The 16,401-nt window shown below is 47.5% G+C and overlaps 1 protein-coding gene across 2 annotated transcripts in view; it reads left to right on the top strand.

Annotated features, from left to right (window-relative positions):
• LOC118372741 (dynamin-like 120 kDa protein, mitochondrial) overlaps window positions 1-16,401 on the top strand; it is a 95,027-nt gene that overhangs the window by 13,456 nt on the left and 65,170 nt on the right. For both annotated transcript variants that reach the window (XM_052475327.1, XM_052475326.1), the window contains 11 exons: window positions 6,705-6,758; window positions 7,006-7,110; window positions 7,443-7,529; window positions 7,766-7,879; window positions 8,690-8,770; window positions 8,923-8,997; window positions 10,161-10,232; window positions 10,341-10,440; window positions 10,637-10,767; window positions 11,065-11,137; window positions 12,231-12,303. In XM_052475327.1, the coding sequence (XP_052331287.1) occupies window positions 6,705-6,758; window positions 7,006-7,110; window positions 7,443-7,529; window positions 7,766-7,879; window positions 8,690-8,770; window positions 8,923-8,997; window positions 10,161-10,232; window positions 10,341-10,440; window positions 10,637-10,767; window positions 11,065-11,137; window positions 12,231-12,303 (965 nt within the window). The remainder of the gene's footprint in view (window positions 1-6,704; window positions 6,759-7,005; window positions 7,111-7,442; window positions 7,530-7,765; window positions 7,880-8,689; window positions 8,771-8,922; window positions 8,998-10,160; window positions 10,233-10,340; window positions 10,441-10,636; window positions 10,768-11,064; window positions 11,138-12,230; window positions 12,304-16,401) is intronic.

The raw sequence follows: 16,401 nt of genomic DNA, 5'->3' as shown, positions 1-16,401 counted from the left end.
AATACAAAGTGTCACATCTGGAGGAAACCTGGCACCATCCTTACGGTGAAGCATGGTGGTGGCAGCATCATGCTGAGGGAAAGTTTTTTTTTTTATCTGCAGGGACCGGAAGAATAGTCAGGATCGAGGGAAAGGTAAATGGAGCAAAGTACAGAGAGATCCTTGATGAAAACCTGCTCCAGAGTGCTCAGGACCTCAGACTGGGGCTCAAGTTCACCTTCCAACAGGACAATGACCCGAAGCACACAGTCAAGACAGCGCAAGAGTAGCTTCGGGACCAGTCTCCGGATGTCCTTGAGTGGCCCAGCCAGAGCCCGGACTTGAACCCAATCGAACATCTCTGGAGAGACCTGAACAAAGGTGTGCAGCAACGCTCTCCATCCAACCTGACGTGGCTTGAGAGTATCTGCAGAGAACAATAGGAGAAACTCCCCAAATACAGGTCTGCCAAACTGCAATCGCTGCCAAAGGTGCTTCAACAAAGTACTGGGTAAAGGATCATTATGGGGTATTGTGTGTAGATTGATGAGGGTGAAATGTAATCCATTTTAGAATAAGGCTGTAGCGTAATAATGTAGATAAAGTTAAGGGGTCTGAATACTTTCTGAATGCACTGTACATAATGGTTTTTCATATATGCTATAGGGTGTCTCTGCCAGAGTGGGTGAAAACACGCTTTGGTGATGATATTTTACTTCCTTGTGCTATAAAATAGATTTTACAAAGACACATAATTTGTGTTCTGAATCATTCAGTTGTATCTTTCTCTAACATTTTAATTAACAGTAGATCCAAAAAGTCGGATTTCGTAACTTAATACATCCAATAATAAATACCGAGCTCTGTTGAGTGGTTCAGCTTTCTTGCAGCTACTTTTGAGGATTTTGCCTGTAGTGGTGGTCCGTCTTTAAAGCTGTTACTGCAGTTTGCAAAAAGCTCATTTGGCGTTTTTGTTTTAACTTGGCAAATCTGTTAAGAACAAATTCTTATTTACAATGGCGGCTTACAACGGCCAAACCCGGATGACGCTGGGCCAATTGTGCGCCTCCCTACGGCGCTCCAAATCACGGCCAGTTGTGATACAGCTTGGATTCGAACCAGGGCGTCTGTAGTGACGCCTCTAGCACTGAGATGTCGTGCCTTAGACCGCTGTGCCACTCTGGTTCGTGCAACACGAGTTGAATTAAATGTAAAGGAAAATGAAAAGCTTGTACATTTGATGCTCTGTTGGCATTTCAGAGATACGCATTTTTTTTTGAGAAATTTCTCATTTTAATATGAAAAGTGTTTACTAAAATATGAAAATACTACATGTCTCAAAATCCATATCTATATTGTTTTATGACCTATGGATTCGAGAATAAAGAATAAAGATGACAAGTTCTGGCCATCCTACAGGGGTAGAAACTCCAATAACTTAACAGATTATAATAGAGACATGAGGTTTGGACCAATGGTTTTCTTCGACATTTGTACTCTGTAGGACCGAGTTTCATTCTACTGTGCCAGTCTTTCTCTTGTGCATTTGTATGCTGTCGGTAATATTCTTATTTCTTGTGTTAGAACGATCCATGTATCATTTTTTGAAAGTTCAGTGCTTGACCTTACAGAATGTAACTTCATCGGTAGAATATGAATACAGGCTACTGCTATACGTACATATGAGGATACTTGCCGTTGCTTTTTCATCTCATGCTTCTCCATGTGTTTGTTTTTTCCAGAAGCCTTGTGCTGCATTCATGACATAATGCTCTTTAGCTTCTGAACCATGACACTGTTTTGCATCCTGTTCTGTTCTCTTCTCAGTTCATCCATTTTTGTCTTGTTCCTCTCCTCTCAAGAGCTCTTACACGGCTGTCTCCATGTTCAGTGGAGTAGTCCTGCTTTTAATGTTGTTTTCCACTTTTCAACCTTTCACACTGTTGAACTCCGGTGACTTTAAGAGGAACATGTTTCAGACTTAAGCAGTGGTCCCAAACATGGGAAAACATTATCATAGATCAACTTGATTCCTGAGTTGGGGTCAATTTTGTCTCAACTCAGCCAATGTTTATTTGTATTTTAAATGAATGAGTTTGATATAGAATTTCTATTAATTACCTGAATGGACTGAGATAAAACACATGGACCCCAACCCTGCTTCAGACATGTTTGGAAAGTCTCTCAATATAAACAGTTGCCTCAGTTTTTGGATGTACTGTTCATTGGGCTGCTAAAACCAAGGGAGAGGGATGAGTTGAGGATCATTGGACTGTGGCTTTGCTCATCTTCCCCTGGGCTTCAGCAAGCTTCTTGCTCCATCCCCGACAGATCACTCATTCCCTGCTAGGGGTTGCAACATTCTGCTACTGTAACTTTTCCAGTTTTCCCAGGTTTTCCCAGAAATGGTGGTTGGAAGATTCACAGATTTCCTGCTTATTCCCTTCTGGTTCCGTCAAATCTTCCAACTGGGATTTCTGAAAAACCCAGGGATGTTAATAATGTTACTGGAATTTTAAAACCCTCTTCCCTGTGTAGCTAGCTTCGTTTATCATCAGGCTGATTTTAGCAGATCATTTAATTGTATGATAATGACAATCATCCCACAATTTTTACAGTGATTATATTACATTTTTTTAATATCAGCAATTATTTTAGTAGTTTATCCGAAATTCAATAATGTCTCCACATCTACATTATCCTAAAACCTGTTGAATATTAAGACCGTTTTCCAGATTGTTCATGTGTCATATTTTCATTGCATCGAATAGCATGATCATTGTGTAAGTTGGTAGGCATCGGTTGTTTTAGTATTACTATAAAAGCCATAGCAGTGGACACTATGGAGGACTGCTAAGAAATCTGTACAGAATCTTACCCACTTGTGCTGGTTGTGGTATCTGTTGCCTCGTCCGCTTTCAGTCTCCTGACTGTCCTGGAGTCTGTGACAGAGAAAGCCTGACTGTTGGGTACCTCTGATGGTGGCAAGATATAGTCCTAGACATGGATTCAGTGACAGAAATTTGACCATAGAGGTCCTATGATGATGACCCTGTGGGCATAGACAACCCGAAGCCTGGTTGGTTGGGTTAGTGTGTTGCTTGAATGACGGGTACAGTACGTTGTGTTGACGGCTGTGTTGCTCCTGCCTCTCTCTCACTGTGACGTCCCTCAGGGTCTGCTCGACGAGCTCTTTCTCATACAGCAGCAGATCCAGCAGGCTGAGGAGGAGGTCAGGCAGGCCTCCACAGCCAATAACGCACAGCCAAGCCCAGAGCCCGCCCACAGCCCACCCCTGCGCCTGTCTCCACCGCCGCCTCCACCTCTGAGCCTGCCGCCGCGGCAGATACCCAAGCCAATCCCAGCCAGCTCCCCGAGCCCCAACCCCCCACGGCAGAAAGGCACGGTGAAGGTCCTACCCCCCGCCCCACACCAACACCCAGCACTCACCTGTAGAAGCCCCCGTCTGAACGTAAACGGTAGAACCAAAGCCACCCACCCTCCTCAAGAAGGACAAACCCCCTGCCGTTCAAATTCAGACTAATGGAAATTTGCCCGGGTAATCCTATAAGTGTACTGTTTATGAAATTGGTGGATGGAATTGCTATGGTCATATGTCGTTTGGATTGGTAGCATTGAGCAAGCCTAGAACTCTTTTTTTTTTTTTAGCTCACTTATGAAAAGTGGACAAGAAGGCACTGTCGTGTACTGTATTCAACCTCTGGTCATTGTTGATTTCTTCCAGTCTTTTTATAGCCAAGGCTATATGCTACTAACAACACATTGTGTAGTGCTAGTTTCCAGTCGCTGAATACAATGCAATGATAAGTAGCAATTATTTAATTAACCACATCTTTTGTTTCACTTTGCCCAAAATGTTCTTGTCAGTTTATTTGATTCTGGGCTAGCTATTTTTCTATTATTTAGGTATTCTACATATGCTAGTTAGCCTACATTGTGTTAGTTAGCCTACATTGTGTTAGTTAGCCTACATAGCACACATTGCCATCTCGCTTCATTCAGCCTGCCCAAACATAGTACCCTGCCATCTCCCTCAAACCTCCTCTTAGTTTGAACGAGGCATTGAATGAATTATCATCCATCCTTGTGGTATCCGTCAGGGCAGTTTCCCGTGACACACTATTTTGTGATCCACTGGTGGAATGTCATGTCTGATGCCTGGCAAATCTCAGAATCCGCTCATGCCAGTTCAGTACCACAGTAACATAGCCCTGGCTCCCTCTCTCATGTAAACCGCTGGATTGCGACCAAACGCTCCTCCCGTAACACTCCGCTAACCTACACTGCATGGAGTGGAGTGATACACAGCACACCATGCAGCAGGGAACTTATGGAATAACTCTGGATATCAGCTATACAGTGAAATCTAATTGAATTATAGACCTAGATCAGGACTGGATCAGGATCGGGACTAGATCAGATCAGGGACGGGACTGGATCGGGACTAGATCAGATCAGGGGCGGGACTAGATCAGGGGCGGGACTAGATCAGGGGCGGGACTAGATCAGGGGCGGGACTAGATCAGGGACTGGACTAGATCATGATATAGGAATCAATACTAGATCTTTCTTCTTAGTTCCGTAATCAGAATGCTGTTATCCCGGCATTGCAATTTGCAAGCAGTTAGCACAATCACCTCAGCTGCAGTCCCTGTCTTTCGTCTGTGTGTACAGCACCAGACAAAAGTTTGGACACCTACTCATTCCAGGGTTTTTCTTTATTTGTACTATTTTCTACATTGTAGAATAATAGTGACGACGTCAAAACTTTGAAATAACACATGGAATCATTTAGTAACCAAAAAAGTGTTAAACAAAATATATTTCCCTTTTGAGATTCTTCAAATAGCCACCCTTTGCCTTGATGACAGCTTTGCACACTTATGGCGTTCTCTCAACCAGCTTCATGAGGTAGTCACCTGGAATGCATTTCAATTAACAGGTGTGCCTTGTGAAAAGTTAATTTGTGGAATTTCTTTCCTTAATGCGTTTGAGCCAATCAGTTGTGTTGTGACGAGGTAGGGGTGGTATACAGAATATAGCCCTATTTGGTAAAAGATCGTCCATATTATGGCAAGAACAGCTCAAATAAGCGAAGAGAAACAACAATCATTACTTTAAGACATGAAGCTTAGTCAATCCTGAAAATGTCAAGAACTTTGAAAGTATCTTCAAGTGCAGTTGCAGAAGCCATCAAGCACTGATGAAACTGGCTCTCATGAGGACCGCCACAGGAAAGGAAGACCCAGAGATACCTCTGCTGCAGAGGATAAGTTCAATAACTGCACCTCAGATTGCAGCGCAAATAAATGCTTCACAGAGTTCAAGTAACAGACCCATCTCAACATCAACTGTTCAGAGGAGACTGTGTGAATCAGACCTTCGTGGTCAAATTGCTGAAGAAAAAAAACACTGCTGAAAGACACCAATAAGAAGAAGAGACTTGCTTGGGGCAAGAAACACGAGCAATGGACATTAGACCTGTGGAAATCTGTCTTTTGGTCTGATGAGTCCATATTTGAGATTTTTGGTTCAAACCGATGTCTTTGTGAGATGCAGAATAAGTGAATGGATGATCTCTGCATGTGTGGTTCCCACCGTGAAGCATGGAGGAGGAGGTGTGGGGGTGCATTGCTGGTGACACTGTCAGTGATTTAATTAGAATACAAGGCACACTTAACCAGCATGGCTGGACTATCAATGGTTTTTCAACAGGACAATGACCCAAACACACCTCCAGGCTGTGTAAGGGCTATTTGACCAAGAAGGAGAGCGATGTAGTGATGCATCAGATGACCTTGCTCCACAATCACCTCATCACCTCATCTCAACCCAATTGAGATGGTTTGGGATGAGTTGGACCGCAAAGCAACCAAAAAGTGCTCAGCGTATGTGGGAACTCCTTCAAGATTGTTGGAAAAGCATTCCAGGTGAAGCTGGTTGAGAGAATTCCAAGAGTGTGCAAAGCTGTCATCAAGGCAAAGGGTGGCTACTTTGAAGAATATTAAATATAAATTTTGATTTAACACTTGTTTTGGTTACTACATGATTCTGTGTTATTTCATGGTTTTGATGTCTTTCACTATTATTTTACAATGTAGAACCATTGAATGAGTAGGTGTTCTAAAGCTGTTGACTGGTACTGTATGTGTGTGTACTGTATTTGTGCGTACCGTATGTGTGTTTTGAATCTCCTGTCCCTCCTTGCCGTCCCTATCCATCCACTCATTGGTGCTCGGTCTCCCTCTGTCTGGTTTGTGATCTCTTTCACTCAATAATGCAGTGCAGGTGTGGAACTGTTCATTATTGGAGGCTGCCGAAGCCATGTGAATCATCATGGAGTAATAACCTGCATAATGATCTCTCATTGACGATTGCGATAATTCAACTGTCTTTTCCAGGGTTGGATTTGACTTGTGCCTGTGTGATAATTTTTTTTTTGCACTGTGATTCACCTGTAATACAGATTAACACCAAACAAATGACTACAACCTGGAATGGAATCAGTTATAGTTACCCCCTTTTTTTGCCTTGACTTGTCTTTCCTCCAATGTGGTGCCCGCTGATCTCTGTCATGTGCACGTTGGCTGTCTGTCATGATGCTAGTTGTCTCAGCGGGTTTGGACTGGATCACAATGTCCCAGACTTGTGAGAGCGAGGTTTAATAAACCTGCTCGCTCTGTGACTGATCTGTGTGTCTCTAGTCTTCAGACAAGGAGAAGGTGGACCAGCTTCAAGAGGAACTGCTCCGAACTCAGGTACAGCACAATATGTTCCGTATCCTTCCATGTCCAAGTGGAACACATTTACACAGTAAAAATCCAGTTTAATTTGGTCAAGGGACCGAATGGTCTATCCCTTTCCTCCAGTAGATTCCTCATATTATACCACATTGACATTGTAAAGTCAGGTTAGAAAACATCAGTTTTACTTTGATAAATCGACTGAATTAAAGAGAGAATTTGTTGTTAAAGATGAAGTCTTCTGTCTCTCTGTTGTCCTCAGGTGAAGTACCAGCGCATGCTGGAGAGACTGGAGAGGGAGAACAAGGACCTGAGGAAAGTGGTGCTGCAGAAAGATGAGAAGGGCATCCACCAGAGGAAAGTCAAGGTGAGTGAGTCACGCACACACACACACACACACACACACACACACACACACACACACACACACACACACGTACACACACAGACGCATGTACACACGTACACACAGACACACACACGTACACACACACACACAGACACACACACGTACACACACAGACACACGTACACACACAGACACACACAGACACACGTACACACCAGGGTTGTGCATGTGAGTAAAGTTCATCAAGAAATTTGTTTTGAAACATTATTTTATAGTCTCTGCAGTAAAAATACTAATTCTCCCATCAGGCATTGCTCTTAAGTGTTCTTCCATCTGTATTCCTTCTCCAGAAGTCTCTAATTGACATGTACTCTGAGGTTCTGGACATCCTCTCAGACTTCGACTCTAACTACAACACCCAGGACCATCTACCCAGGGTAAGGAACAACAAGTGGCTCATGGCTTTCTGGAAATGCCATCTAATTATGGAGACGTTATTGTGAGCCCTTTGTGTACTGTATACTGTACTGCCAGAAATACATTGTTTCTTGTTGGAAAGGCATTGTTGTAAAATGGTAGGTCTCTATCTATCACACCAATGTCATCTAATCCCTCCCCTCTACCACCCCATTAATCTGTCCCCTCTCTCTCTCTACTCTCTCCTCTACTCTAGGTGGTGGTGGTGGGAGACCAGAGTGCAGGGAAGACCAGTGTGTTGGAGATGATCGCCCAGGCTAGGATCTTCCCCCGGGGCTCTGGAGAAATGATGACCCGCTCTCCTGTCAAGGTATAGGAACTCATTTACTAGACTACCTCAGCCCCTCAAGACACCTACCTTCCTCCGCTGTAGCTGTAAAGATATCAAAGATGTATAGAAGCCAGTGTTTTACCTTTGGTATTTGGTATTTTATTAGGATCCCCATTAGTTGTTGCAAAATCAGCAGCTACTCTTCCTGGGGTCCACACAAAACATGAAACATGACAATACAGAACATTAATAGACAAGAACAGCTCAAGGATAGAACTACATACATTTGACGCAGAAGTGTTGATATATATATATATATTTTTTTTTTTTACAATTTAGTCATTTAGCAGACGCTCTTATCCAGAGCGACTTACATGAGCAATTAGGGTGAAGTGCCTTGCTCAAGGGCATAGACAGATATTTCACCTAGTCGGCTCTGGGATTCGAACCAGTGACCTTTCGGGTTACTGACCCAACGCTCTTAACTGCTAGGCTACCTGCCGACCCAATTTATGTTCTTATTTTAAAAGGGCAATCTGGGATTTGGCACATCCATTTTTGGATTTGATATATAGCCATTATTCTTGAAGAATATAGCTTACTAAGTGGTGGGATGACCGCTTTGTTGTTTGTCCAGACTTGTCTTACTACTGTGGCTCTGCCTTGGTGGATTTCTTCTGTTGGTCTGCACTGTTTCATATGGGACGTTGTAGTCCACAGTTTGAATGAGGCCTGTGTGGTCTGGCTGGATGGGCAGCGTTACTAGCATTGTACTTTTGGACAGGGGACTTTGAATGTTAAAAAAAAAAATGTTTTATTGCATTTTGCCACCTGCTTCTCTCCTACTAGGTAACGCTGAGCGAGGGACCTCACCACGTGGCCATGTTCAAGGACAGCAGTCGAGAGTTTGACCTGGGAAAAGAGGAGGACGTAAGTTTAACCCAGCATAGAAGAGTGAGGCGTTCTCTCTCCCACCATGGAATCAGCCTTTCATCAGGGTTTTCATCGGGGTTCATTCACACCGCTTCACTTGTTGATTGGTTCATTCATATCGTGAACCATTGATCCTCTCCTCTCTGCAGCTGGCTGCCCTGAGACATGAGATTGAGCTGAGAATGAGGAAGAGTGTCAAGGAGGGACAGACAGTCAGCCCTGAGGTGAGGACAGAACTCCCTATTGCTCCACATCTTCTGCCTGCATCCCCAATGTCCCCCTGTAGATCCTGTCCCTAATGACACCCTGTAGATCCCTAATGGCACCCTGTAGATCCCTAATGGCACCCTGTAGATCCCTAATGGCACCCTGTAGATCCCTAATGGCACCCTGTAGATCCCTAATGGCACCCTGTAGATCCCTAATGGCACCCTTTAGATCCCTAATGGCACCCTGTAGATCCCTAATGGCACCCTGTCGATCCCTAATGGCACCCTGTCGATCCCTAATGGCACCCTGTCGATCCCTAATGGCACCCTGTCGATCCCTAATGGCACCCTGTCGATCCCTAATGGCACCCTGTCGATCCCTAATGGCACCCTGTCGATCCCTAATGGCACCCTGTCGATCCCTAATGGCACCCTGTCGATCCCTAATGGCACCCTGTCGATCCCTAATGGCACCCTGTCGATCCCTAATGGCACCCTGTCGATCCCTAATGGCACCCTGTCGATCCCTAATGGCACCCTGTAGCCTATTTTATTTATGTGACCTTTATTTAACTAGGCAAGTCAGTTTAGAACAAGTTCTTATTTACAACGACGGCCTAGCGGCAGCGTAGCCTAGTGGTTAGAGCGTTGGACTAGTAACCGGAAGGTTGTCAGTTCAAACCCCCGAGCTGACAAGGTACAAATCTGACGTTCTGCCCCTGAACAGGCAGTTAACCCAGGCCGTCATTGAAAATAAGAATGTGTTCTTAACTGACTTGCCTGGTTAAATAAAGGTAAAATAAATAAAACACCGGCCAAACCCGGACGATGCTGGGCCAATTGTGCACCGCCCTATGGGACTCCCAATCACGGCCAGTTGTGATACAGCCTGGATTCGAACCAGGGTCTGTAGTGACGCATCTAGCACTGAGATGCCGTGCCTTAGACCTCTGCTCCACTCAGGAGCCCCCTATATAGTGTACTACTTTTGATATAATAGTAGGTCTCTGTTCAAAAGGAGTGGTCAAAAGTAGTGCACTAGACTAGGGAATAGGGTGCTATTTGGGTGTCTACCAGCTATGTAATGAAAGCTCACTAGTACTCAGCGTTGTACCAGCTCTGTGTCGATCCCTGACTGTTTGTAGTGCTAAATGTTTTTCCTTTCTCTTGTGTGACAGACGATCTCTCTGAGTGTCAAAGGACCAGGCATCCAGAGGATGGTGCTAGTAGACCTACCAGGAGTCATCAGTGTGAGTACTTCACTCACTCACGCACATGCAGAAACACACACACACACGCGTGTATGAAAACAGTGACCGTACAGTGGTAGGAGCAGTGATGGTGTGTGTTCCTCTCAGACTGTGACTGCAGGCATGGCAGCAGACACCAAGGAGACCATCTTCAGCATCAGTAAGAACTACATGCAGAACCCCAACGCCATCATCCTCTGTATCCAGGGTGAGTCAACAGTGCAGTCACCTTCCTCTGACCAAACAGAACATCCTGGAGCTCCTCTTCCTCTTTACTCCCTCGCCTCCACTTTGATCCTCTGTTCGCTTCGGTCTCCTCTCCTCCGCTTCTGTGTCCTCTTGTCTCTTCTCCTTTCCTCTACCTGACCTTCTGTTTTCTCACCCTTCATCTCTCTGGTCCTCAGATGGGTCAGTGGATGCAGAGCGCAGCATCGTCACAGACCTGGTCAGTCAGATGGACCCGCAGGGGAAGAGGACCATCTTTGTCCTGACCAAAGTCGACCTAGCAGAGAAGAACCTGGCCAGCCCTAACCGGGTGAGATATAAACTCGCACACCCGCCACGACACATGCATCACACACGTTCAAGACGTTTTGCAACGGGAAGCTCAAATGACAACCGTGGTCAAGGTAATCCCAATGAGCATGGACGATATACATTTGACAAGTTAAAATGGTCTGAGAACTATTATATCCCTCCGTAGCCACAAAGGGGTAGCCTTTCATTAGTTGTAAAAACTGAATGGTACACTCAAACAGTCACGAGGTACAGACTGAATGAAATCTAAAGCCTTCTCACCTGGGATTTTATTCATGTGTTTTTCTCCCTACAGATTCAACAGATTGTTGAAGGAAAGTTGTTCCCTATGAAAGCCTTGGGTTACTTTGCTGTGGTGACCGGGAAAGGTAAGATGCATTCCCCTTTCAGGTCCTACCCATCTGATCTTATTTAAATCAAATTAGGCTACACATGTAACTCAAATCTATATGTTTCTAAGGAAGCATACAAACAACAGAACTATCTTAATTAAACGCATCTAAAAAAGACAGGACTGTTCACTTCAACATGTTCTGTTGTTTTTATGCTTCCTTAGAAAAGTGAAGACTTGAGGTACGTGTGTAGCCTACGAGAGAACGCATGGCTGGCGTTGAGAATGTGTGTGTTGTGTATCGATGTCAAACATTTTAACAAAAAGGCAGGAGAGTAACAATTCCAGCCAGAATAACCTACAGTTTTTTGGCAAACTCCAAAGTCCTCTGACAATACGAGTCACGTGCGTAACAGGTGCTGCGCTGTTTGAGCAAGAAAACAAGAAGTGCTGTGCATATATAGTATTTCATATGAATGACCTATATTTATCAACTTTCACAGTGAATACTTTTGTTTAGAGGCTTCTTTTTTTTGTGCCGATGAATCGAAGTTGAACTTGGCCACATGAGTTTAATTCCATGTGCAATCGTCCCTAGGCCTATTTGAATGACACTCTGGCTGTAAATATAGACAGTAGATCGCAGGGCATCCCCGATTTTCCCCTCTAAGCTAAACTTTTTGGAAATTGAAAAAGTTCACTTCCTCATCTATAAACAGGTGCTCTGTCCAGCGGCTCAAAATAGCATTTTCATTAGCACAGACAGTTTAAATATTACTGGGACACCTACACATGTGGCAGCCAAGCACGAGTGTTGCTTATTATTGTCTAGACTTGTTGAGATATCTTCACGCCTAAAATAAAAACCTCCAGGCTTCCATTATAAGAAAAAATGTATGTATGTATGTATGTATGTATGTATGTATGTATGTATGTATGTATGTATGTATGTATGTATGTATGTATGTTATATATATTAGTATATTATATATGAAAAAAGGAATTCCAGGGTTCTCTGGAATAACGGACATGCTGGGGTAATAATAACATAACCAAAGTTCTATAGTCATACTTGTCCCGTGGTCAGGCCTTAGACTCACATCAGTGATTCATTGTTCATTGTTCTTTAGGCAGTGCCGGGGAAAGCATTGACTCCATCAAAGACTACGAAGAGGACTTCTTCCAGAACTCTAGACTACTGAGGTGGGTGTCCTGACTCGCTGCCATCTAGACTACTGAGGTGGGTGTCCTGACTCCCTGCCATCTAGACTACTCAGGTGGGTGTCCTGACTCCCTGCCACCTAGACTACTCAGGTGGGTGTCCTGACTCCCTGCCACCTAGACTACTCAGGTGGGTGTCCTGACTCCCTGCCACCTAGACTACTCAGGTGGGTGTCCTGACTCCCTGCCATCTAGACTACTCAGGTGGGTGTCCTGACTCCCTGCCACCTAGACTACTCAGGTGGGTGTCCTGACTCCCTGCCATCTAGACTACTCAGGTGGGTGTCCTGACTCCCTGCCACCTAGACTACTCAGGTGGGTGTCCTGACTCCCTGCCACCTAGACTACTCAGGTGGGTGTCTCACTCCCTGCCAACTAGACTACTGAGGTGGGTGTCCTCACTCCCTGCCAGCTAGACTACTCAGGTGGGTGTCCTGACTCCCTGCCACCTAGACTACTCAGGTGGGTGTCCTCACTCCCTGCCAACTAGACTACTCAGGTGGGTGTCCTGACTCCCTGCCAACTAGACTACTCAGGTGGGTGTCCTCACTCCCTGCCAGCTAGACTACTCAGGTGGGTGTCCTGACTCCCTGCCACCTAGACTACTCAGGTGGGTGTCCTCACTCCCTGCCAACTAGACTACTCAGGTGGGTGTCCTCACTCCCTGCCAACTAGACTACTCAGGTGGGTGTCCTGACTCCCTGCCATCTAGACTACTCAGGTGGGTGTCCTGACTCCCTGCCAACTAGACTACTCAGGTGGGTGTCCTGACTCCCTGCCACCTAGACTACTCAGGTGGGTGTCCTGACTCCCTGCCACCTAGACTACTCAGGTGGGTGTCCTGACTCCCTGCCACCTAGACTACTCAGGTGGGTGTCCTGACTCCCTGCCACCTAGACTACTCAGGTGGGTGTCCTGACTCCCTGCCATCTAGACTACTCAGGTGGGTGTCCTGACTCCCTGCCAACTAGACTACTCAGGTGGGTGTCCTGACTCCCTGCCACCTAGACTACTCAGGTGGGTGTCCTGACTCCCTGCCATCTAGACTACTCAGGTGGGTGTCCTGACTCCCTGCCAACTAGACTACTCAGGTGGGTGTCCTGACTCCCTGCCACCTAGACTACTCAGGTGGGTGTCCTGACTCCCTGCCACCTAGACTACTCAGGTGGGTGTCCTGACTCCCTGCCACCTAGACTACTCAGGTGGGTGTCCTGACTCCCTGCCAGCTAGACTACTCAGGTGGGTGTCCTGACTCCCTGCCAGCTAGACTACTCAGGTGGGTGTCCTGACTCCCTGCCAACTAGACTACTCAGGTGGGTGTCCTCACTCCCTGCCAGCTAGACTACTCAGGTGGGTGTCCTGACTCCCTGCCACCTAGACTACTCAGGTGGGTGTCCTGACTCCCTGCCACCTAGACTACTCAGGTGGGTGTCCTCACTCCCTGCCAACTAGACTACTCAGGTGGGTGTCCTGACTCCCTGCCACCTAGACTACTCAGGTGGGTGTCCTCACTCCCTGCCATCTAGACTACTCAGGTGGGTGTCCTCACTCCCTGCCAACTAGACTACTCAGGTGGGTGTCCTGACTCCCTGCCACCTAGACTACTCAGGTGGGTGTCCTGACTCCCTGCCAACTAGACTACTCAGGTGGGTGTCCTGACTCCCTGCCACCTAGACTACTCAGGTGGGTGTCCTGACTCCCTGCCACCTAGACTACTCAGGTGGGTGTCCTCACTCCCTGCCAACTAGACTACTCAGGTGGGTGTCCTGACTCCCTGCCACCTAGACTACTCAGGTGGGTGTCCTGACTCCCTGCCAGCTAGACTACTCAGGTGGGTGTCCTAACTCCCTGCCATCTAGACTACTCAGGTGGGTGTCCTGACTCCCTGCCACCTAGACTACTCAGGTGGGTGTCCTGACTCCCTGCCATCTAGACTACTCAGGTGGGTGTCCTGACTCCCTGCCACCTAGACTACTCAGGTGGGTGTCCTGACTCCCTGCCATCTAGACTACTCAGGTGGGTGTCCTGACTCCCTGCCACCTAGACTACTCAGGTGGGTGTCCTGACTCCCTGCCACCTAGACTACTCAGGTGGGTGTCCTGACTCCCTGCCACCTAGACTACTCAGGTGGGTGTCCTCACTCCCTGCCACCTAGACTACTCAGGTGGGTGTCCTGACTCCCTGCCATCTAGACTACTCAGGTGGGTGTCCTGACTCCCTGCCACCTAGACTACTCAGGTGGGTGTCCTGACTCCCTGCCACCTAGACTACTCAGGTGGGTGTCCTGACTCCCTGCCACCTAGACTACTCAGGTGGGTGTCCTCACTCCCTGCCAACTAGACTACTCAGGTGGGTGTCCTCACTCCCTGCCAACTAGACTACTCAGGTGGGTGTCCTCACTCCCTGCCAACTAGACTACTCAGGTGGGTGTCCTCACTCCCTGCCATCTAGACTACTCAGGTGGGTGTCCTGACTCCCTGCCACCTAGACTACTCAGGTGGGTGTCCTGACTCCCTGCCACCTAGACTACTCAGGTGGGTGTCCTGACTCCCTGCCAACTAGACTACTCAGGTGGGTGTCCTGACTCCCTGCCATCTAGACTACTCAGGTGGGTGTCCTGACTCCCTGCCAACTAGACTACTCAGGTGGGTGTCCTGACTCCCTGCCAACTAGACTACTCAGGTGGGTGTCCTGACTCCCTGCCAACTAGACTACTCAGGTGGGTGTCCTGACTCCCTGCCAACTAGACTACTCAGGTGGGTGTCCTGACTCCCTGCCACCTAGACTACTCAGGTGGGTGTCCTGACTCCCTGCCACCTAGACTACTCAGGTGGGTGTCCTGACTCCCTGCCATCTATACTACTCAGGTGGGTGTCCTGACTCCCTGCCATCTAGACTACTCAGGTGGGTGTCCTAACTCCCTGCCATCTAGACTACTCAGGTGGGTGTCCTGACTCCCTGCCAACTAGACTACTCAGGTGGGTGTCCTCACTCCCTGCCACCTAGACTACTCAGGTGGGTGTCCTGACTCCCTGCCACCTAGACTACTCAGGTGGGTGTCCTGACTCCCTGCCATCTAGACTACTCAGGTGGGTGTCCTGACTCCCTGCCACCTAGACTACTCAGGTGGGTGTCCTGACTCCCTGCCACCTAGACTACTCAGGTGGGTGCCCTCACTCCCTGCCAACTAGACTACTCAGGTGGGTGTCCTCGCTCCCTGCCATCTAGACTACTCAGGTGGGTGTCCTGACTCCCTGCCACCTAGACTACTCAGGTGGGTGTCTCACTCCCTGCCAGCTAGACTACTCAGGTGGGTGTCCTCACTCACTGCCAGCTAGACTACTCAGGTGGGTGTCCTCACTCCCTGCCAGCTAGACTACTCAGGTGGGTGTCCTCACTCCCTGCCAGCTAGACTACTCAGGTGGGTGTCCTCACTCCCTGCCAGCTAGACTACTCAGGTGGGTGTCCTCACTCCCTGCCAGCTAGACTACTCAGGTGGGTGTCCTCACTCCCTACCAACTAGACTACTCAGGTGGGTGTCCTGACTCCCTGCCAACTAGACTACTCAGGTGGGTGTCCTCACTCCCTGCCAGCTAGATGACTCAGGTGGGTGTCCTAACTCCCTGCCAACTAGACTACTCAGGTGGGTGTCCTCACTCCCTGCCAACTAGACTACTCAGGTGGGTGTCCTCACTCCCTACCAACTAGACTACTCAGGTGGGTGTCCTGACTCCCTGCCAACTAGACTACTCAGGTGGGTGTCCTGACTCCCTGCCAACTAGATGACTCAGGTGGGTGTCCTAACTCCCTGCCAACTAGACTACTCAGGTGGGTGTCCTCACTCCCTGCCATCTAGACTACTCAGGTGGGTGTCCTCACTCCCTAACAACTAGACTACTCAGGTGGGTGTCCTCACTCCCTACCAACTAGACTACTCAGGTGGGTGTCCTCACTCCCTACCAACTAGACTACTCAGGTGGGTGTCCTCACTCCCTACCAACTAGACTACTCAGGTGGGTGTCCTCACTCCCTGCCAGCTAGACTACTCAGGTGGGTGTCCTCACTCCCTACCAACTAGAC

The sequence above is a fragment of the Oncorhynchus keta genome, chromosome 22, assembly GCF_023373465.1.
Source record: "Oncorhynchus keta strain PuntledgeMale-10-30-2019 chromosome 22, Oket_V2, whole genome shotgun sequence".
Classification (NCBI taxonomy): domain Eukaryota; kingdom Metazoa; phylum Chordata; class Actinopteri; order Salmoniformes; family Salmonidae; genus Oncorhynchus; species Oncorhynchus keta.
This window is presented reverse-complemented; position numbering and strand designations above follow the sequence as displayed.